This window comes from Brachycentrus maculatus, unplaced genomic scaffold, assembly GCF_059751285.1.
Source record: "Brachycentrus maculatus isolate JH-2025_06_01 unplaced genomic scaffold, ASM5975128v1 h1tg000271l, whole genome shotgun sequence".
In the NCBI taxonomy this organism is placed as follows: Eukaryota; Metazoa; Arthropoda; class Insecta; order Trichoptera; family Brachycentridae; genus Brachycentrus; species Brachycentrus maculatus.
The window spans coordinates 446,238-468,095 of NW_028281022.1; the positions used below are offsets into that span (position 1 = coordinate 446,238).

A 21,858-nucleotide genomic window follows, 5' to 3' on the forward strand; every position below is an offset into this window, starting at 1 on the left:
ACATATAATGAGTCATTAAAAGTCATTAATTACAGCCCTACTCTAACCGGATGTCATCAATTAAGTTAGAAACTCATTTGATTTGCAGTATTTTGTACACAGCGTAAAAAGGAGGCGGGCATCAAATGAGCAGTGTTTACTTATTTAGTTGATTTTGTATAATGTTGTATACATTTAGTAACTCCGTAAATGACTCCGACTGCGAAATTTTTGTCTCACCAAATGACGAATCTATTTTTAGATTTGTCATTTGGTACAGAGTACATTTGGTACATTTCAACATTGGTCCAGAGTGTTCATAAATTATCGAACATTTTACTTCTGATTTATGTTGGAATCACAGTATATCTAGCATGGTAACCCCCATAACTCCTGGTAACCAAAGGGTTAAGAGTTTTAAACCGGGTTAAAACAATTTTTCGGCTACAATGATTAACCTACTATATAGACCGAGATCTCTGTGGAGATCATTGTGGTAGAACTAGAACAGGTTCATAAAAGTAGGGAATTAAAGTACTGAAAAATATTGGACATTTGTTGCTTATGGTAAAAAATTATTTTGGTAATTGGATAGTAAAAACATTATTTCCTGTGAGGTTAATTTTAATATATATATATATATATATATATATATATATATATATATATATATATATATATATATATATATATATTTTTAAATGTTTCCTTTTTAGTGGAAACAATTATGAACCTTCATTATTTCGCATAGGATTTCCATCATGAAGCAGTAATAGATTCAGATTATAAACAGGTTCCACTGCAAATAAAATGCCTTGCAGTGGACTTTCCTAAATTTAAGTCGTCGCTTGTGGAATGGGTAAGGAAAAAAATCATTTTACATTCAACATTTATTAATGAAATAATAACATTTAGTCAGTATAGTATTGGCAAATATTTGAATTATGATGTATTGAAAGCTTACATGCTACCAAAATGCTTAGTTAACAGAACTTTTACCTTTCGCTTTTGTCAAGTTTATTAAAATAGTTCCATATGTACACATACATTGAATTGTAACCATGGCAGTGATTATGCTTAACTAAAGATTATATCACTGGCTTACGAGTATAAAACTGACAAATAGATACCTTACAGTAGCAATTTGCTGTGGCAGGATGCAGGTATTCTTGACATTTGCGAATAAAAGTGTACAGGAACATATCAACAATGCACACACTGAACATTGAAGGTCATATTTGCATATGATTTATTTGCAAATCGAACACTTGCATTCTGACAAGGCGAGTTGTCTCCAAAGATAAATATTATAATATGTTAAATTACAATACGAAAATTGTTCGTGTCCATTTCTTAGTTTAGAGTTGATTAATCAAAATATGCAATATTATTTGATGTTGAGTGAAAACAATTATCAAAATTTTATCACAAGAAAATAAATATTTATACGAGTAGTGTAATCACAAAACCTATTTTTTTTAAACTTAGGAACTTTGTTTTATTTTAGAGGAATAAAAGAAAATAATAATACGTAACAGAATAGGTATTTAAGATTTTCCTACTGGCTCCGCTAAGGAGCAGTTCTTATACGCTGCAGGATGCGCAGCACCTTCCACCGCTGTTTTTCTGATTTTTATACCACACGACGCCCATCATCTTTTTTAACTGCTCCACATAGCTTCTTCCTGGTCTTCCTCTTCTCTACCACTATACATCGTCCCATATTTAGTACCTATAAACACCCTTACAATTTTCAGTAAGTGAAAAGTATCCGCATTTTCACCATAATACATCTTTAGGTTAGACTCGCTGTTTTCTGCATGCGCACATGCTCAGAGTCAGTACTGTACTGTTGTTAATTGTGTGATTGAAGTTTGACCTTAATTGTGGCATTTACTTCACCAGTGTGTACCATTTATGCACTGTCTTGATTCTCTACTAGTAGCCTAGTAGTGTGCTAGTGCACAGAATAACATGTAACACTGGATTGGGAGGTGGACCACAACCATTTATTTGGATCACACAACCATTTATTTTTCGTGATTAATAAAATACCATACTTTAAAGTGAACTGCTCACAAAAAGTGGATTTGATATTGGGGGTTTTTATTCAGTTTCTTGAATTCCTCACCATATGGGAATAAAGTTAAGACACAATAACCCTGATAGTAGTCTGTGGTGGTATTTACACCTTATAACATCTAGCGAGAAGCTGTTAATGGAAAGACCTTCGGAGCAAGTCTTCGGTAACAGATTCGACTTTCTAACTAATTTTAATATGTAGTACATAAATATTGGTGGATCGCACCGGTAACACTATCAACTTATATTATCTTTATGCTCGGGAGCTAAAGTCTTCGCTTTTTATTTTAATTAAAGATTAATTGCAAAAATGATGTGTAATCAGATATTACCAATACAAATATTCAATCCATCTTTATACAATATAAAACAATTATTATACAAAAAAGGAAGGGAATATTACGTATTTTGCTATTTATTGTAAGTACCAGTAGGAATTGTTCTAGTACGTAATATTTATTAGAAAATAAACAAAATCGTGTGCTTTCAATTATCTTTGACTATCAGTTTTGTCTAAACAAATAATTGTATGAAAAATATTTTTTTCAACTATGTGAAGTAGTCTACAGATGTCACTAGTTCTTTTTGTAAATTTCACAGTGGTTGAATTACAAATGTGAAAGCAAGATCTAGTCCATTCCCCTTAGCGATTAAATTTGTTAGTAATAATACTGAAACATTAAGATTGCTTCGTTTTGATTTTATTAGTTGGAAATCCACCAATCCCAGCCGATGGACCCGAAACTGGCATTATATTTAGTTGCTTTGAGCTCGACAGCAGATGAGGATTTTTGGGATTCTGAGTCTATATATAAAAATAAAAACAAAATACATATTGTGAGAAACTCAGTCTTAAGTCGACCCAGGGCACCATCTACCTTGTCTTGCGAGATATAAAGGCATATACACCATGCTTCAGGGGAAGACTGAAAATCTTCATGGCTAACGGAGATTTTTTTATGGAAAATAATATTGTTTAAAAAATAATGTTTAGACCAGGAGAGGAAAACCTGCAGCCTCTTGGCTACTTTGATACGGCCGTTTGATTTGTGTCATTCTACAACAGCAAAAAATGAGTATCTTTGTATACAAAAATTGAGCTTCTGTATGTTTTGTGTCTACAAAACTCAAAAAGTAGTTGATGGATATATGTATGTGTGTAAAACTTTTGTTTAACAATAAATATTAAACTTGACTTATTAATGTGTATTTTTTCTTTTTAATTTGCGTTTTGACTAATTACAGTGTGTATTAAAAATATCGGTAAAAATATGTAGGGGTGTCAAGGTTTTTATTACTGCGACATCATATCAGAGTCTGGCCTTTAAATTTTTTATGAAAATGTTCCCCACCCCTGGTATAGACGCTCCATCACTACTAAACCAGTCTGCAATAGCTAGTAAACGTCTTCTATACACGCGCCCTCTTTTTCAGTATGGCGACATTTAAAAGTAAAGGTAATATCCACACATAACATACTTTAAATATTAAAAATAACAATATTTATTAGAATTAAATTAAAGATATCAATAAATAAAACTTTTACAGATTTTTCTAAGAATATGACGAAGAATATCTTTGTTTTTTTGTTATATTTTCACATGGGTGTTATAAAGTATGGAAAAAATCTGTTGTGTATGTTTTAGTTTTTGTACTGCTTTTAGCTTAAGAAGTTTATCATAATTTGGCTATTGGAGTTGTATAACTTTGTTAAAAATATTTATTTTACTTAAAATTTATTGCACATTATTTTAAATATTTTATTTTAGCTAATTATTACAATAATTATAATACATTTCTGTTAAAAACTAAGCAAGAAATATTTCACACAAAAAATTATATTTAAAAAATATGCGAGTTTCATATTCAATGTAACATATCGGTGGCTTGAGTGGATATATGTACATACTTGATTCCCGATGGCATACAAAGTACACTGCATAATAAATCAGAAAAGCAATATAAGAATGCAAAATATCAGATTGAAACATACAAATGTGTACGATGATTCTGGGGTTTTAAAATCATTTTGTATATTCAAAGAAGAGTTTGATAAATGATTATGTATATTTTGTAATGTAGTAGCCGAGTGACACCTCACTGGTAAAATTTCCGAGACTTGACTAAAGAACTGACCAAAGTGGGTTGGCAACAAATTAATTTTTAGCTTGGCTTATATATTAAATTGTATTCGCCAGACTTTGCACTTTATTGTTGATTCCTTTTTTGTAGAACTCAGAATGGTACGTGCGAGTCCTAGGAATTTTACAATTGATATGGGAATCTTGAAAGTATATGAAGCAGTCAGAAAAATAGAAGTGAATAGATCAAAATGGCATATTTACAATGGGATATACTGAACATTTCAACAACATTTTGACAACATTTAAAACATCCATATTTCAATCCATTTTATAAATTCATCAAACACTTTAATATTAAGAAGGACCTTATTGATTAAACTCTAGAATATATAAATAAATGGATTTAAAACACCGAAAGTGTGGAATGAATATTAAATGTTGCACCCTATGAAAATATTTATGGCTCAGTGTTGTTTACTTAATCACAAAGGATTTTCAAGCGGGCAAGTAATAAGTACATCTGTTAAACAAGGATTTTACATTATCTTCTGTATCGATCCTTCATAAAAAAAAGTATTTCAACTCATAGGTAATATGCAAATTAGGTATGAATAGAAAAACAGATCTCAACTGTAGTTAGTACTTAATCTTAGACAATGATAATATTTTCTCAATGTAGCTATACAAACTCTGAAGATAATGCCATATTATACGACGTGTCATTGTAAAAATTCTTAAATACATATTACGGTATACATATGTATAAATACTAAAAAGGTAAGAAATAAAATATTTATCAGTATTCGCTGTCTCTACTAGTATTGATATTTTTTTATCAAAATACTAAATCCTATGGGAATTTTAAAGTATTATCTAGATCTATTAATATTTAAGATTAATTTATTTTCTATACAACACCTTTTGACTTCTACAACAGTAAATGCAATAAAAGGAATCGATAATCTATAGCATTTCAGATGTTCACCGACACAGGTAACATTATTTTTAAAACAACAGTTAAATAATAATCTACAAAAGAAAACAATTATTTTTGGATAAGGGAAAGTATATAACAAAGTATTTTAAAATTTAAATATGTAACATAAAAGTAACAGTCTAGATATTCACGGTGAGTTGTGGATTTAGCTAAGGATTTTGAGTTGGCCCGTGTTGTTGGCGTAGACGAGTCCCTGTCCCGGTTGCGGGGCCCAGCGGAGGCAGTTGAGACTCGTGAAGCCCTGTTCCCAGCTCTGCTCCAGGCTACGAATCGGTATCAGGCATCCACGCCGCGTGTTGTTGTCTGGAAGATTATCATCACTTTGTTAATTTAATATGGCATAATCATGTATTAAATGTTAAATCAAACACTGATTCTTTGAGTCTACTAAGTTGTATTTTATTGATAAATAAAACCATACGATCGTTTACACATGAAGGAAAGGTGATCAGCCCTCCGCTTCAGGTACCAGTCCAGGGTAATATTGAATAAAGGGTAATATTGATAATATTATAATTTTATATAATGTGGCGCAACATTGTAAAGTTTGGGTGCCAGGTATGTATGGCTTCTCTGGCCGAATGTGGTTATGCATCACCGGGTGCGGATAAGGGTTAGGAGAAGAATTTGCAAAAGAAAAAGTGAGCATCTAAAGGCAGGAGTAGGATACAGGAAAGAGTGGTGTCCACAATCTTTGTCGTGTGGATAACTCCCTTTTTCCTTTGCCGTACTTATCATCATCAATTTGTAATTTACGCTTTTTTTAATGTTCAAGTACTATCTACCGTCTGATTGCAAACAGCTATACATGGTATCAAATGTTTAGACCAATATCACCAGTTGGTTTTTAGTTGGTTGGAATATTCCTTTTAAGCAATATTTTTTATTTCTTTTCTGTACATGAAATTTTTAAAAAATATTTATATTTTTTTAAATTTTCAATTACCATCTACAATTGTAAACGGCTATATATGGTATCAAATATTTTGACCAATATTACTAGTCTGTTTTTGGTTGGTTGGAAGAAATTAATTTTTAGCAATAAGCCCGCCAATGTACCGTAGAACGGGGCTACTTGAACTTTGATGTATTACTTTGATAATTTTAGTGATGTGCGATAATGCGCACGTCACTCATTGAGCAGTAAAACAGTTTATAAGGAAATGATGGCAGACTTACCGAGTTTCTTGAGTGAACCGAGCCTGAAGATTAGCGCCATGATGCCGTTACGCCCGTAGGGTTGGAGACTGACGCGCCGGGAGCCCAGCCCCACGGCCAGGTGGCGCGCGCATGGCGACAGGGATATGGACACGGCGTTCTGCTCCAACAGGGCGGTGTACAAGCACTGTCCCAGATACCCCCACTCCAGCGAGTATATACCTGTGGTGCAACAAGCACAGACACATTTACAACTATTCAATAGGTAAATTGTATTCTATAGATTAAAATAACAACTATGCAATTTTTTCCACATTAATTTTATTTGATCAGCAACCGAGTTCCGTTGTAACCGACATCATCTCCAGTCTGATGATGTCGGTCGGTCTGATACGATGGTCTGTGTCAGTCGGTTTCGGGTTGTGATCCCGTGGTTAGGTTAGGTTAGGTTAGAATTTTATTTGACCAGCAACCGAGTTCCATCGTAACTGACATCATCTCCAGTCTGATGATGTCGGTCGGTCTGATGCGATGGTCTGTGTCGGTCAGTTTCGGGTTGTGGTCCCGTGGTTAGTATCGCGGACTCTTGAGCCAGACTTTCTCGGTTTGAACCCACTCTACCACAATTTGATACATATTTCTAATAATGAGCCGCTTATGCTCACAGAAATAGTATGAAATTGAAGTATTTTTGTAAATAATAAAAAACACAAATATTTCTGATAAAAAAAAAAAATATAGAAATTCATGTGGAAAAAATTATAAAGTTGTTATTTTATTGTATAAAATGCTGTTCCACCAAGAAACGACAGTACAAAACTTAAATTGCATTCCATGTTCATTTTTGCATTTTACATTGTAAATAAGGTAAAACCAAAAATCAGAGCATTAACACACTTTTCAACACCTTTCTCTACTCTTAATAATGACTTATTTTATAGGGTTTTATTAATTGTTTCGGCATTCACTTTGTGGTAAAACATGATGAAATTGTAAATTAAAATACTTGTTTTTTACCACTCAATACAATAAACAAATTAAAAAGTATACGGGCCAAACTGCGAGAAATTTAAAATAAAAATGAGAGAACATCGTAGCGGTCTTGTTAGTAATTATTTTTCGGAATTTGCAAATCACATAATGGATACAAATCACTCATTCGACTCACATAAACTAAAATTATTACACCCAGTACCACAAAAAGGCCAAATAAATAATAACTTACAAAATTTAGAAATCCAATAAAACTTAAATTCTAATATGTAATAATAAAATAATTAATATATAATTTTTTTAAATTTTTTCATCCCTCCATTATGTAATTGTGTTTTACATGAAAGTATTTTCATATAAAGTTATTCATTTGCAGTGACGGAAATAAATAATTTGTGAAAAAATCGGGAATAAAATCACCTATACATAAACGTTTCTGTGTGTGTGGCGTGCTTTGTAAGTATACGCGCATGTCGTAACGTGTTTACTCCACCAATAGTGTGCAGATCGTCTTACGCTGCGGTCGTGTCGCTACGCTAACTATTGCGGCTACTTGCGATGTATTTTTTTTTTGTTTTCAGTTAATTACCAGAGTTAATATTACAAAATTGTTATATGGTGAATAAACATGTAGGAATATCAATTTTTTTCTCTTTTTTAAACCACATTTTCATATGGTAATAGTCTCGATCCATAGTAACTCACTTTCAGGCTACGGACCAGCAATTTTTTTTTCTCTTTCTGCCCAAATTAGATGTCCTCTACAAAATTTTTTGTCAACATCGTTCCCTGATCGCAATAGGGGGTCACGACACAGATCTCCCAACTTTGGCCGGTATAGAAACCTTTGTGGACTGTCATCGGTAGTTCTTGTGTAAATGTTACATTAAAAAGTTTTTTCCGCAACATCAAAAGAATATATAAAATTAGAAATATTCCACGGAGTCTTACCTAAACGGTGTGTTATATTTCTCATTCTCTGGGCGGGAAGCAAGGCCACCAGTAATCTTCCGTCGCGAGATATATCAATGCTGGCATCATTATGAATTTTACATTGCTGCACAACCACATTTATGTTGGCTAAAAATACAAATTTCAAAATCTTAGTACATACATTGCAATTTATTTTATACAGGAAATATAACGGTTAACGAACATTCTAAGTAAAGCAAGAAAATCAAAGTATCTACATTTTTTAATATGGTTGAAACATCATAATTTTTTAAGCACGACAGTTTTTTTTTAAAAACAAAAATTTCTCATGCTAGGTTATATTTTTGACCCCATGATCTTCTGAGAAGAGATGGTTAATCTTTCATATAAAGTATTATGTTCTATGTATTTCTGTGGGAATATAATAATCATTACTAACGATACAATTTTTTTGGATAATATATTCAAAATTAAACAAAGTTATTGTCTTGAATTCTACTTTTATTAACTGTCTGCAGTTACAATAAATTATCCATACTGTTGCATATATCCGGCAGTCGACCTTGAGTGAAGTCCCAAACTTGTATCCTGTGAACTGGAGATTCGGGAGTTTCAGTTATTAAGCTCGGACCTCCCTCGAGGATGCCAGCTCCGCCATTTTCATCGACGGACATAATATTCTGCAAAAAAATAGAAATTAGTAAGCAAAAATATGTTCACACTCAAGAAAAATAGTAGGTCTGCTGTTAAGTATAAGCGTAATAAAACTTGATTTATTTACTGTAAGCGTTTTAACCCTTCCCTTAAGGTGCTAAAAATGTATTTTGTACACCATATGAAAATGTGAATATTCCTAAATGTTGCTTTTATTGACCATAGCTGAAGTTGAAATGTAACAATTTTGTAATGTTAGGCTCTGGTAAGTATCGGCAATAGTTAGTGCAGTGACACGATCGCCGCGTAAGACGATCTGCTCATTACTGGCGGAGTAAACACGTTACAACATGTGCGTATATTTATAAAGCACGCCACACACAGAAACGATTGTGTATTGGTGATTTCATTCCCAATTTTTTCAAAAATGATTTATTTCCGTCACTGCAAATGAATAAGTTTATATTATAATACTTTCATGTAAAACACAATTATATTACGGAGGAATTCTCAGCCCCGTATCTATTATATTTTATAATTATATTCTCATTTGAAAAGTGGAGTTGTAGTAAATACATATCACCCGGAGCGGAAGGTTAATCAGATTACGCTCGCGAGTTCATTACTTAGTTAGTCAATTACCTGCGGGATTACGGGTTGCTCTCGGGAGAACGGAGACGGCTGGGGGAAGGCACCGGGCCGAGGTGCTTGCGGGACTTCAGAAACGGGAACATCGTTGACTCGAACTATGGGCACTACCACATTACTAATGTAAGAGTCCATGGCGCCGGGATTAGCGCTCTCACTTCCAGCAGATACGGCGCCCCTGACAGAGAAGATCCTGGGACGGTATGCGGGCCGGAAGGTGAGAGACTCCGTACCTGCTGGCTGTTGGTTTCTCTGATTCTCTGTCCTAAACACGCCTACAATATCTCTCATAAAACCGTAATTGTAAAGGTAGCGCCTGAACAGCATTCTGGAGTATATCCGCCGGTCGTTGGTGTTTGCGCTGACCGGGGGTGTGGCCGGAACGTTGCCACTAGCAGGAACGGTGCTGGTTCTCTGTAACCCGCTTGTAGATGGAATAGGATTATCTTCCGTAGGTTTTGAGTTAGAACCGTCGGGTGTTTCAACTTTGGTTTCTTCTTGCGGCGCTCTCGGCGGTTCACTTTTTAAGGAATGTGTTCGATTCCGGTTCCTAAGGGCTTGGTTTCTCTTAAATATGTTGTACCTTTCCTTCCTCTTTTTAGCTTTCAACGAATTATTTCGGTTCGCGGCGGAAATCTGAATAGCTATACCAGTTTCCACCCATGAAAATGGATTAGGGTCCACAGGAATATCGATTACCGAAGACCCCGAAGCCGGTGTCTCGCTCAAACCGGATGTTGCAATTGTATTTTCTGAAGGATTTACACTAGACGATGCATTTTCTTGACTAGCGGGAGGTTGAACAGGCACTACGGGACGTAGAGATTCATTGGAAAGCGGTTGCGACATAAGCAGAAGGCATGTCAACCCTAAAGCTTTCTTAAGAGATCCTAACATTACAGTAAGAAGAGATCCTATTTCAGATGCTTGCACTCTGCACTGCATCATCACATTAAACATGAGAGCTAAAACTCGACCCGCGTGGAAACGAATAGTCTCTCTGGATATCTCCACCTCCCGGCGGAAGGGACTTCTGTTCCGTAAGCTTCTCTGCTGGGCGCGGCTCAAGTGGGATCGTTGCAGCGTCGTATTATGCCTACTTAGTACGAGCGATCTTATTCTACGTCGCATCGATTGATTCAAATCCTGGGGCAAAAATCTCGACGGTAATAGGTATGATTTAGGATGGCGGTTTCTGCTCGAAGCTGACGCCCTCGCTCCGGAAGATGTACTAGGTTCAGGATTGCTCGTAGAAGTGCTCGCGACATTATTAGGTCGAGAGGATTCCGAACTAGCTTCATGTTTGGTAATATTCCCATCGGGTGTAGTACTATTGTTGCCCTTGGAAGAGCCCTGTCTGGGAAGTGTATTCACCCGCGGCAGGTGGCCAAAGTTGGGAGATCTGTGTCGTGACCCCCTATTGGGATCAGGGAACGATGTTGACATAAAATTTTGTAGACGACACCTAGTTTGGGCAGAAAGAGAAAAAAAATTTGCCGGTCCGTAGCCTGAAAGTGAGTTACTATGGATCGAGACTATTACTCTGCGTAAGTCTTCCCACATCTGACGCAATTGTCTCAAAGGAGGTCGCGCCACATTCGAAGAGCACAATCTAATAAGGGCGTCAGTATGTCGCTGTATCGCTTGCACTCCGCGAGATACGCAAATAAAGGAATCGTGCGCATCGGTTTCCATTTGTGACCGATCTGGAGTCGGAGCACTAGATGTTCTGGTTCTCTGCGTGGGCTGTTGAGATAGCCTCTGTATCATGTCTACAGATCGCCTCTGTACAGGCTCATAGGGTGGTACAGGCTGTTGAGGTAGTTCCTGCGTCAGGTCTAGAGATCGCCCCTGTACAGGTTGATGGGGTGGCACAAGCTGATGGGGCGCCACAGGCTCATGGGGTGCTACAGGCTCATGGGATGCTACGGGCTGAAGGGGTGCTACTACAGGCTGATGTTCCATAGTCTGTTGAGATAGCCTCTGTGTAAGGTCTAGAGATCCCCCCTGTACAGGCTCCTGGGGTGGCACAGGCTGTTGGGCTGCCGCAGGCTGCTGGGCTGCCACAGGCTCCTGAGGTGCCACAGACTCATGGGGCGCCACAGGCTGAAGAGGCGCCACAGGTTGATCAGGTGCCATAGGTTGATAGGGTGCCTCAGGCTGTTGAGATAGCCTCCGTGTGAGGTCTAGAGTTCCCCCCTGTGTAGGCTGTTGAGATAGCCTCCGCATCAGGCCTAGATATCCCCTATATGCAGACTGATGAGCTGCTGCAGGCTGTTGAGCGAACCACCGGGCCAGTTCTGCAGAATTCAGATTCATCGGTACAGCCTGATAGGGTGCCAGAGGCTGATGGGCTGGCACAGGCTGTAGACCCATCCTCCGCATCATGTCCAGCGATCCCGCCTGTTCAGGCTGATGAATCGGCACAGACTCGTCACCTGCTGGCTGTTCAGCCACGCTCGTAGGTGGGTATTGAGCTTGCGTAGAGGATTGCGGAGGTTGGTTAGGAACAGGTTGTTGATTTTGTGTAGGATTCGAGTTCACATTTAGTAAAACTGCATTCCTAGATACTAATTGACGTAAATTCTGGAGCAGAAATCTCGAAGCAAATGGTCCTCTGGATTCTGGTCCTGATAGCATGTCTCGCTCTTCAGCATTAGGTGGTAAATTTCTTCTAAAATGCTCTTCATTGTCTATGTGCATAGATATCGATGATGTCTGGGTTGGTTCAAATACACTCCCCAAACCTTGAGCATAAGAAGGGGGAGGAGAATTATTTAGGTTCCATTGGCGGGTCCCAAAAACATGAAGCGGTGAAGGAATAAATATGTCGCCATCTGATCCATCATCAGAAGAAGGAATGTCATGAAGCGCGTCTACTCCTATTTCTCCATTCGGTCTGTTTGGAGGAGGTTGGATATTTCTCTGTTGTTGGTAGTCGTGCAATATCCGGCGTATAGTGCTGAATTCCGTAAATTCATTCATCAAATTTAACAATCTCATTCGCGAATCTCTCATCATATTCCCTATGGAGTCAAATCGTTCTTCAAAGTTGATAGTCGGAGGAGGATCTTGTCTCTGAGAGCTCTGTTGAGAGGTGGATTGCTCGGATGACTCTAGATTGCTTTCAGTCGGATTCAGCATTTGCTGGAGACGACTTCCGTGAGAAGTAGTGTAGGAGCAATCTCCCGCAGGCCGAGAGCCGTGCGAATACACTTGCGGATTTCTAACAAATGAATTAGTGGGAGGAGTCATATACAGTCGCCGGGATGATACATTGGTGGGATTTCTGAGCAATGCTAAATCTCTCAGTGTATTGGAATGAATCTGCGAAGTGCGCGCAGACTCGCTGCTGTCGTAGCTATCTAAAGATCGTTCCAAGGAATGTTCCATAAATCCTCGCAATCTGCGTAAAGATGCAGTCAAATAGTCTCTCCCGTATATGTTTACATCGGGGGGAGGGCCGGGATTGGGAGGAATGTCGAAGGACGGTTCAGAAACAGGAATGTTATCTACAGGAACAGAGAGGTCTCTAGGCTGTTCATCGGGAGAAGGCGACGGTTCTTGGGCTTCGGGGCCACGAGGGGTATTATTTGTTTCTGACAATGGTCTAAAAGCTGACTGGTTCGCTCCGGACCCGAACAGCGCCTCTCTCGGTATTGCCATATATGATACTCTGGGGACAGATGTTGTGACAAAAGTCATGGTATCGGACATGGGTATTTCTCGTCTGAAAATTAAAGGAAAATGTAAGTTTACTGTATTATATACTTATATAAATAATTTGTTTACTTAAATGCAGAAAAATCAACCTCGCATTTGAAGAATTTCCATTGACTGGAGCATTTCCTAAAGATATCGGTGGGACATCTGAATTGAGAGATCCGCCGGTTGCATCTGGGGCTTCATCATCGGAATCCGTGTTGTCCGGGTTACTTCTTCTCCTTCTCGGGGGTGTGTCATGTCCCGGGGGCAGCCCGGATGCTGAGGGTTGGCTGGTCCCCTCGCCGCCAGAAGGATGTCCCATACCCGAACTAGTCGACGGTTGAGCAGATAGATCTAATTCCATAGGATCAGTACCACGGTCAGTCTATAAAAAAGAAGAGTGTTATTTTACTTTATTTATGTTATTTTAGTTTATTTACATCTACAGGTCATTAATTTAAACTATTATTTGAGGCAAGGCATCAGGTTCGCGCCGCCCAGGACGACCACTGCTGACAATTCGTCGGCAGTTCTCGTCAGAACTTTGCGACGCGGATCTGACTTGGGAGGATGCAAAGGAGCTGGCAGCCGACAGAAAAGCCTGGAGACAGTTTGTGGACTCCATATGCTCCACCTAGGGAGCGGATATGGTTATTATTATTATTGTTTGAATTCTAGCATAATTTAAAAAAAAGTAATAAGCTATTAGAAGAAAACTAACAAATAATTTATATTTAAAAAAATATTTATATCGTAGTTGTACAGGAGAAAGAGACCAATTAACAAAACATAAAATGTTCAGGAGGGCTATTAACCGTTTTTAAGCTTGTCATCAATGCAGTTAGTCATTTTTAACAAGTCAATATATTATACTTCCAAGTTTAAAATCGCTTTGGGATTTTTCCAGGTCAACATTAAGCTAGTAAGATGTCAAATAGTCAATAATCACATTTTTGTAAAAAATGTACTTGGTCATTTTCTCCTGAGTGAGGACGATATATTTGAATATGATATGATTAGATGATTCGAAATTTAGAATAAAATCATAGGATAAGAACAAATTTCACTTTTTTTATCGATTGAATAAATAAATTCACATGCATACAGCCTCAATACTAATCTACAAAAAAATATGTATATATTGATGTGCACAGAATTCTCTTCGAAAGTATACCGAGTTCCCTAGAAGCGAGTAAAAAGTTTTTAAGAAGTACAATCATTGAGGACCCAAGCTGCACAAGTCAAATAAAAATCACAATATCTTTGGCCGAACAGACATTGAATAAGAAAATATCATTTAATTTTCGGTGCCTTCAATCTTGAAGGAATGAGTTTTTATTAGAATTTAATTGGTAAATGAAAACCTTGACTTCAATCGACAGATGGTGATATATTTTTAATCATTAACGCATCCGCATATCAGTTTTTTTCAATAACATGTACATAAAGACACTAATTAAATGTATCCCCGCAAGTAAGAAAGTTGCACCGCCCGGAGGGGAGGTGATATGGTTTGTCAAACAAAACCTGACAAAACTAGAACAAACATAGAAATAATCTTTAAATGCAGAAAAAGGTAGCATGCACTACAGATTCGGGTTTGTGGTTTAAAATCAGTCCGACCAATAACAACGCTCGCGTGTTTCAAACGTGAAAGGCGTACAAATTAACCGAGTTATAAAAATAAACTCATATCTCATAAAATTATAACTTTTACTGTTTTGCCAATGAATATGGTACATATTACTATTATGCACGTATTTTATCGTGTGTCTAGATCAGAAATGTGAGAAATTAACATGAAAACTTGAATAAATAACTCAATAAAACATTACTCCTGGGATGTAAAGTTTTGATTTCTAACTGATTTTAGTTGATATTTCAATCAAAAGGATAATTCTATCCTTACAGGGACATCTTTGGTCAAGTGTCGTCAATAAATTTGTATTAAAATTAGAAGAAATAATGCATTACAAAAAGCTTTCTTTACTGATTTGTAGATATCACACTAAAGTATCTTTATAATATGAACTACCACAGATGGGGGAGTGGCTTAAACGGCGGCTGATTTGCAAATGTAGAAACATACCTACCGCCAACGTTTGGCGGCCGGTAGGCGGATGGGTTAAAGTTTTGTAAATATTTTCAATACTAAATATAAATAAATTGAAATCGGTAGTGATTCATTTAGTCATTTGCACAAAGAGAAATGCGATACACGTGAATGTATTACTGTGTTGAGTTGCGAGCGAGCCATGAAGAGGTGTCGGTAGTTCCTGACCAGAGTGTCGTATCGCTGCAGCAGGCTGTGGTAGGTGGAGATATGTTCGTGCGGCTGGTTGGGTGAGGAGCCGTGTGTAGGATGCGGAGAAGCGCCCCCTCCGGTAGGCTGCAGCAGCATTCCGGGGCCCCCGAAGGACCAATTAGATATGCCCGTGATGAGCTTGTGCCCCAAGGGATCGAAAGACACAAACCTAGAATACAACGTACAATATACGGTACAAAACACCATCAGTGATGGGATATATGCTAAAAAAGTTATTATATATTGGAAACAGACCCAGTCCAATTTATGCCTTTTAACCCACTAAATCATTGTTTAATAAATAAATTTATAATGGGTTAAGAATTTTGGAAAGACGCAATCTAAAAATATGAAATGTGGCAGTATCGAAAATGGCTGTTACTAGTTGTATCAATTAAAAATACAATAAAAGTATAACCACACAATTTTTTTTTAACAATTATTATTAACTTTTTAGTTTATTTTTAATATTTCTAAATAATTAATTCTAATCCGTCTATTTCATGTGTATACATTTAGACCTTTATTTTTATCAAATATGCGATTATTTTCTTTTAATAAATTGTAAAGGGTCCGCCAAATAACATTTTTTTTTGAAAATGGGGCGCAAAACATCGAGTGTAGCTTCGGCTGTGTGGCACGTAGCGCCGTCCTGTTGAAACCAAATGTTGCCAATATCCTCCTCTTCAATTTTTGTGAACAAAAATCCGTTCAACATGGCCCGATAACGATCGCCATTGACTAACGGCCACTCCTTGCTCATTTTCAAAGAAAAATGGCCCAATTATGCCTCTGGACCAAAATCCGCACCAAACAGTGACTCGTTTTGGGTGTACCGGCTTTTCAATGTATGCGTGCGGGTTTTCTGTGCCCCAAATACGACAATTTTGCTTGTTTACATACCCGCCAAGATCAAAATGAGCTTCATCCGAAAAGATGATTTTTTTGGCAAAATCGGCATCTTCTGTAAGTCGAATGTCGCAATATTTCCCAGCGTTGTTCAAGCGTATACACAACCATATTCGCTCAGCGGAAGGATAAAACTAATTATCTGTCAAATCAGACATGAGCTAAGTGTTACCATTCACGAAATAAGCACTAGTTGAAAAAAAAAACTTTAGATGGCGGACCCTATATAACAATTTCGATATTTCGTAGTGAAAAATTACAAAGTCAATGATTCAAACGTGTATTAATTCTTCTCTTCTGTAATAGTTTTGCATTACGACAATATATCTATCTATAAAGAAGTAAAGCAGATATTCTTTACCTAACTTTCTCCTTAATGGTGTTGGTTTGAACTTTAGTAAATGGTTGGGGATGCACCCAATCCCAAAAGTAAAGTTCATTGTAAGTTGCGATAACCAGAAGTCGATCTCGGGGGTGGAATGCTATCGAGGCAATGACTGTCTTGCCACTTACTGTCCATACTTCACTGCCACCCTGGAAAAGTGACCAAAATCATCAATGTCAACAGGTTACAATAAACTCATCTATACAGCGAAATATATGACATATACAGTGAAACCTCTATCGTTTTTAAAGGGACCTATTGAAATAAAATATGAATGCGGGAAAACAATAAATGGGGGAATAAGATGTCAATACACAAGAAGATACGATCGAGTAAAGATACCGTCCTCCCAATCTGCATAACCATTACAAGTTTTAGATATAAATAAATGTTTTATTTTTTTTTAAATACAAAGCTGAAAAAAAAACAACAGAAAATATTAAAGTTTATTGCTTCGTAAGTAATATATGATCGACATTTGCTTTTTTTATTGTTTTATTTCGATAAGTCAACAGTATATTTTTGGCTTTTCAAATGTTTTTTTTTTTACATCAGTTATTGAATGTACGTAGTTAAAAGTTTTCAATATTTCAAATAGTGTGCATGCTTCTGAAAATGAAGGTACAGGCAGTGGCTCCTCTTCATCAATATCGACCTCTTCTGCTATATCCGTCAACCGTGCGTTACAGAAGCTTTCGATGGTTTCTATCCCACAAGTTAGAATATAGTCATTTAATATAACAAAATTGAGAAGAATGTAAAGAAACACAGACAGAATGGACTAAAAACAGAAAAGATGGACTAAATGAACAATACATCCGGGAAAACGAATATTTGAAGAACGATAGATAGAGGTTTAGCTGTATATAGTTTTTCCACTAAACTTTGAAATAATAAAAAAAAACTTTGTTAATTTTATTTACCTAGATCAAAAATATTAAAGTTCTACATCTGTGTTACATCTTTTTATTTATAGTTATATCTTGGTTATTTTCACATCAAAAACGAAATTTGTCGGTCGCTAAATTATTTAGGGGTTAAATAAGACTTACGCTCAAATCCCAAACTCGAACCTGTCCTCCAAGACAGCCGGAGCCGAGGAGTTGAGGATGAGATGGGTGGAAAGCAATGCACCAGGGAGTTCGAGGGTGGCCACTCAAAGTCTTCACATGTTTGCCGGTGGACAATTCACTCACATATATTTTGTGATTTCCGTGCGTTGACGCTACTTTAGTGCTGAAAATGCAAGATAATTACTGTAGACAAGAGCTTAGAAATTCCTATTATAAGCACAATAAATTATTAATCAGTGTAATGGATAAATATCACGATGTGTGATTATTGGCTAATAAACTAATATGAAGAATCACAAGACTATCGGTGACATTCTTATTGAAATCTGTAGAGAACAAAGGGAGATATGAAGTTTTAAACTTTAGATATTTTAATAAAATGAAAAATGTGCATTCGCATACGTCATCAAACGTTTTATGACGTTATAGGTTTATTGTCTATGGTTTATAGAGCTGTAATAGTAGTAGTGTGTTTTTTGTTTACCACTACACTTATATAAATATGAGGGGAGGGGGAGTGCGAGGGTGGACCATAGACATCAACAAATAGAGCCGCCAATAATTTAGCAATAAAACCAACATAAAGATAACTCCATCGTTTCTGTGATGTCATTCATTGCAAACTTACGAAAATAACGTTTTTTCGAAGGCGAATTTTCCAAAAGAAAAAGATGAATTAAAACATGAATTAAATCGGCTGTTATAAATACAAATGAGTCTAATACAATCCTTTATAGGTTTAGTATGTTAAATTAGATATTCCTCCCGTCTGACAAACATCCAGTTTTGTGACTTATACCATAAATATAAAAATAGCATACCCATCAGGACTGAACACCATCAGAAAAGTCGACTTTGGAATTCCAGGCAATTCGCAGCACTGCGAAAAGAGAAAAATATTGTGTTATTCTGAAACACGGAATTATCAAAGGGAAGTCTTTACAAACATTTTTTTTTAAATAAATAAAATTTATTTATAAAAAGTCCCGTTAAAATAAAAAAATAGCATAAATTCAATAAATTCAGCGACTGCACCCTCTAATTAAAGGTTCAATAACTCTTTATTACGAATTTCCACGTACAAGTGACAAGTTCAAAGGGGTAGGGGGTTGTTTTGAGTAACTGGTACAACAAAATTAAACTACTTGGGCACACCCACTATTGGAAAAATCAATATTTTGAGGCAAAAAAAAGTACAAATAAAAATAATACTCCAGTAAACAGACATTGCTATAATATTTAAATAAGTTAGGGGTCAGGATAATCCTAATACGTTTTATAGAATGATTTGAGCAGCGATATTGCAAGAAGAAATGAGAAACCATCATAACCTAACTTTTGAACACATATAATTTTAAGAACAAACTATGATAGTCAAATATTTCATGTGTCTTCGACACAATTCGTTGATCAAATGGCCGTCCCGTTTATCTATGATTTCCCGAGATGGTGATTCCAATTGGTGTTGGTTTTCTGCTAGGAGAGGAAGTTTAGTAATGATATTTATTGGTAGCTTATACGACATATCGCTCACTCCTTTCAAGAACGTCATAAATAAAAAATTGACAATTTTCAGTTGTGCGTGTTTTCGTAATGCCTAGAAAATGTACTATATCCCAACAAAAGAGGCATATTTTTAACTTAATATTTACCCGCTACAGGGCAAAAAGTGGTGTTTTTGCATTTTGAAGAAAATTAGTATTGTTTAATTATTTTTTCAAATATACTAAATATTTTTCGAATGGAAAAAAAAAAAACCTTCAGGTTTTACCTAAAAAGATCTGTTGCACAGTAAAAAGTTCAATAAGTGGCTTGATATATATTTTTAATACATTGTGTTATATTTTTAAACTTTAAAAACGTTATCCTGAAAAATCAAGTTTTTTGATTTATGACGTTCTTGAAAGGAGTGAGCGATATAGTATGACAACAATAATATTTAAAACATTCCGTACTTACAAAAGTCTTTCCCAGAAATCATAAACCGAATGATCCACCATTATGATTGGCCAATTTATTTGCAGGTATATAAATTCAATATCGAAAACCTAATAATGACACATTTTTTTGCCTTTTCAAACGTAATAATTACATTAGTTCAAACCGTTATCCGCACCCCAATGGTGCTTAGGGCACTGCATCATATAAACGTAATGTTTTCTTGAACGTTAACACATGAAGAAAAGGTGATCAGCCCTCCGCTTCAGGTACCAGGGTAATATTAAATAAATATTCGAGTGAAAAAAACATTTGTATTTATTTGACCCCCCCTTGGGAATCGAACCCAGGACTTCCAGAACGGTAGCCCGGCATGCTGACCATTACTTTACGGAGGTGTATCACATGTGTGCTTCACAAACGTTATAATACAACTATAAAAATAGAAAAAGAAACCATATTTCTAAAAGCAAATGATTTCGGTTTATTTATGGTTATGCGTTTCGGTGTACATAATCAGATCCGTTTCAATGTGAAATTGATCACAGAAATGTCAACAACAAGCGCTCACCACAAACAATAACCAATAACCCAGAAAAACGCTACCAGCACCCAAATAGCCATGAAAATATTTCAGTAAAAATCATTCCTAAAGATAATTTAGCAAAAATAATTGATAATAAAATATATCCTGTGCTTTCGGTATGTAAATAATTAAGGTATAGTTTATAAATACAATATGCAATTTACAAAACAAAACCATGGTTGAAAGAAGTAATATGTTTTAACCACAATAAATTCTATTTGTTTTTATTATGGAAATGATAAACAACAAATCACACAAAAATCAAACAAAAGATATATTTTAATGGTGAAATGACAAGAGGTTAAGTGATGTAAAAATTTCAGCAAAAAACATGTGTATAAAATGTTGTCAGATTTTTATAATCCAAAATAATGTTTTAAAATTACAGTAGATAGATATCTCATTAAAATATTTATTTTGCACTACATAAAAGGCAGTATACATTTTTCATATTCCATATTGGTGGAAAATTTTATGAGAAAATTCTAGAGTGGAATGTAGACATGTAATTTTTTACCAGGTACAAATAATGCAAAATACTTTGTGTTACCGAAGCAAAGGTATATAAATATACGTATTTACATAAATAAATAATAGTAGAGCCAATATTTTTGTTGTCTGACATTGCACAATGTTTTATATTTCAATTTTGTTAATTTGTATCATTGAACATCGTCATACCCGTTCAGTGAGCTGTGCTTTATTCACCAGGTGATCTTCAGCAGCGTCTCGGAGGATCTTGGAGTCGTAAGCCGACCCTTTAGAGTTCATTCCGAGTTCTCTCCATTTTAAACTAGTTGCTACATTCCCTATATTGTTGACAACGCCGATGGATTTGGACCCTAGCCATCCCGGCAGGAAGGATGAATCCATCACTTGGTTATTATGGAAACATCAGGCGGCTCGAATGTTCTGAAAATACGGTATGTTTATTGAAATTTATTCATACTCCCGAACGACGCACAGACCGGAGTAAATTCAAGATTCGGAACGTGTCAGAAGAAAAACATCGGCAATCCGACTATTCGTTTCAGTTTGCCGATTCAAAATGTCAGTGAAATAAGGATATTTTACAAATACAAAAATTGACAGCTTCTCACCCAAGCAAACGCAACCAAACGAATCGCAAGCCGAAAGATTGTTGTTAATAATTTTCGTACGATATCACGCAATCTTCGAAAAGAAATCAGATGTTTTTTGACATGTCAGTAGATGACGCTTTGAAAGTGCTCTCTGTAATTCCCGGTGATTCATTTAACTTGCACATTATACCGCTAGATGGATGGCAGAACAGGAACCCTATACATTATGAAAATTTTCGGTTTGTTTAGATGGAGCCACTGTCGCGTTTGATTTTTTTGAAGAAAAAATAATGATTTTTAAAAAATCACAAAAATGCATGAAAACGAAATAAATTTAAATTTGAACT

The 21,858-nt window shown here is 36.1% G+C and overlaps 1 protein-coding gene across 1 annotated transcript; it reads right to left on the reverse strand.

Moving 5' to 3' along the window:
• Nucleotides 1-860: 860 nt before the first annotated feature.
• Nucleotides 861-21,659, reverse strand: LOC148305521 (uncharacterized). Its single transcript, XM_088266590.1, has 12 exons — nucleotides 21,530-21,659; nucleotides 21,111-21,341; nucleotides 18,727-18,785; nucleotides 17,885-18,068; nucleotides 16,809-16,981; nucleotides 15,467-15,707; nucleotides 13,341-13,618; nucleotides 9,523-13,258; nucleotides 8,765-8,906; nucleotides 8,245-8,373; nucleotides 6,322-6,522; nucleotides 861-5,445 (listed from the first exon to the last, which is right to left on the reverse strand). The coding sequence occupies exons 2-12, from the start codon at nucleotides 21,300-21,302 to the stop codon at nucleotides 5,288-5,290; spliced, it is 5,493 nt and encodes a 1,830-aa protein (XP_088122716.1). The 5' UTR covers nucleotides 21,303-21,341; nucleotides 21,530-21,659; the 3' UTR covers nucleotides 861-5,287.
• Between the last annotated feature and the right edge of the window lie 199 nt (nucleotides 21,660-21,858).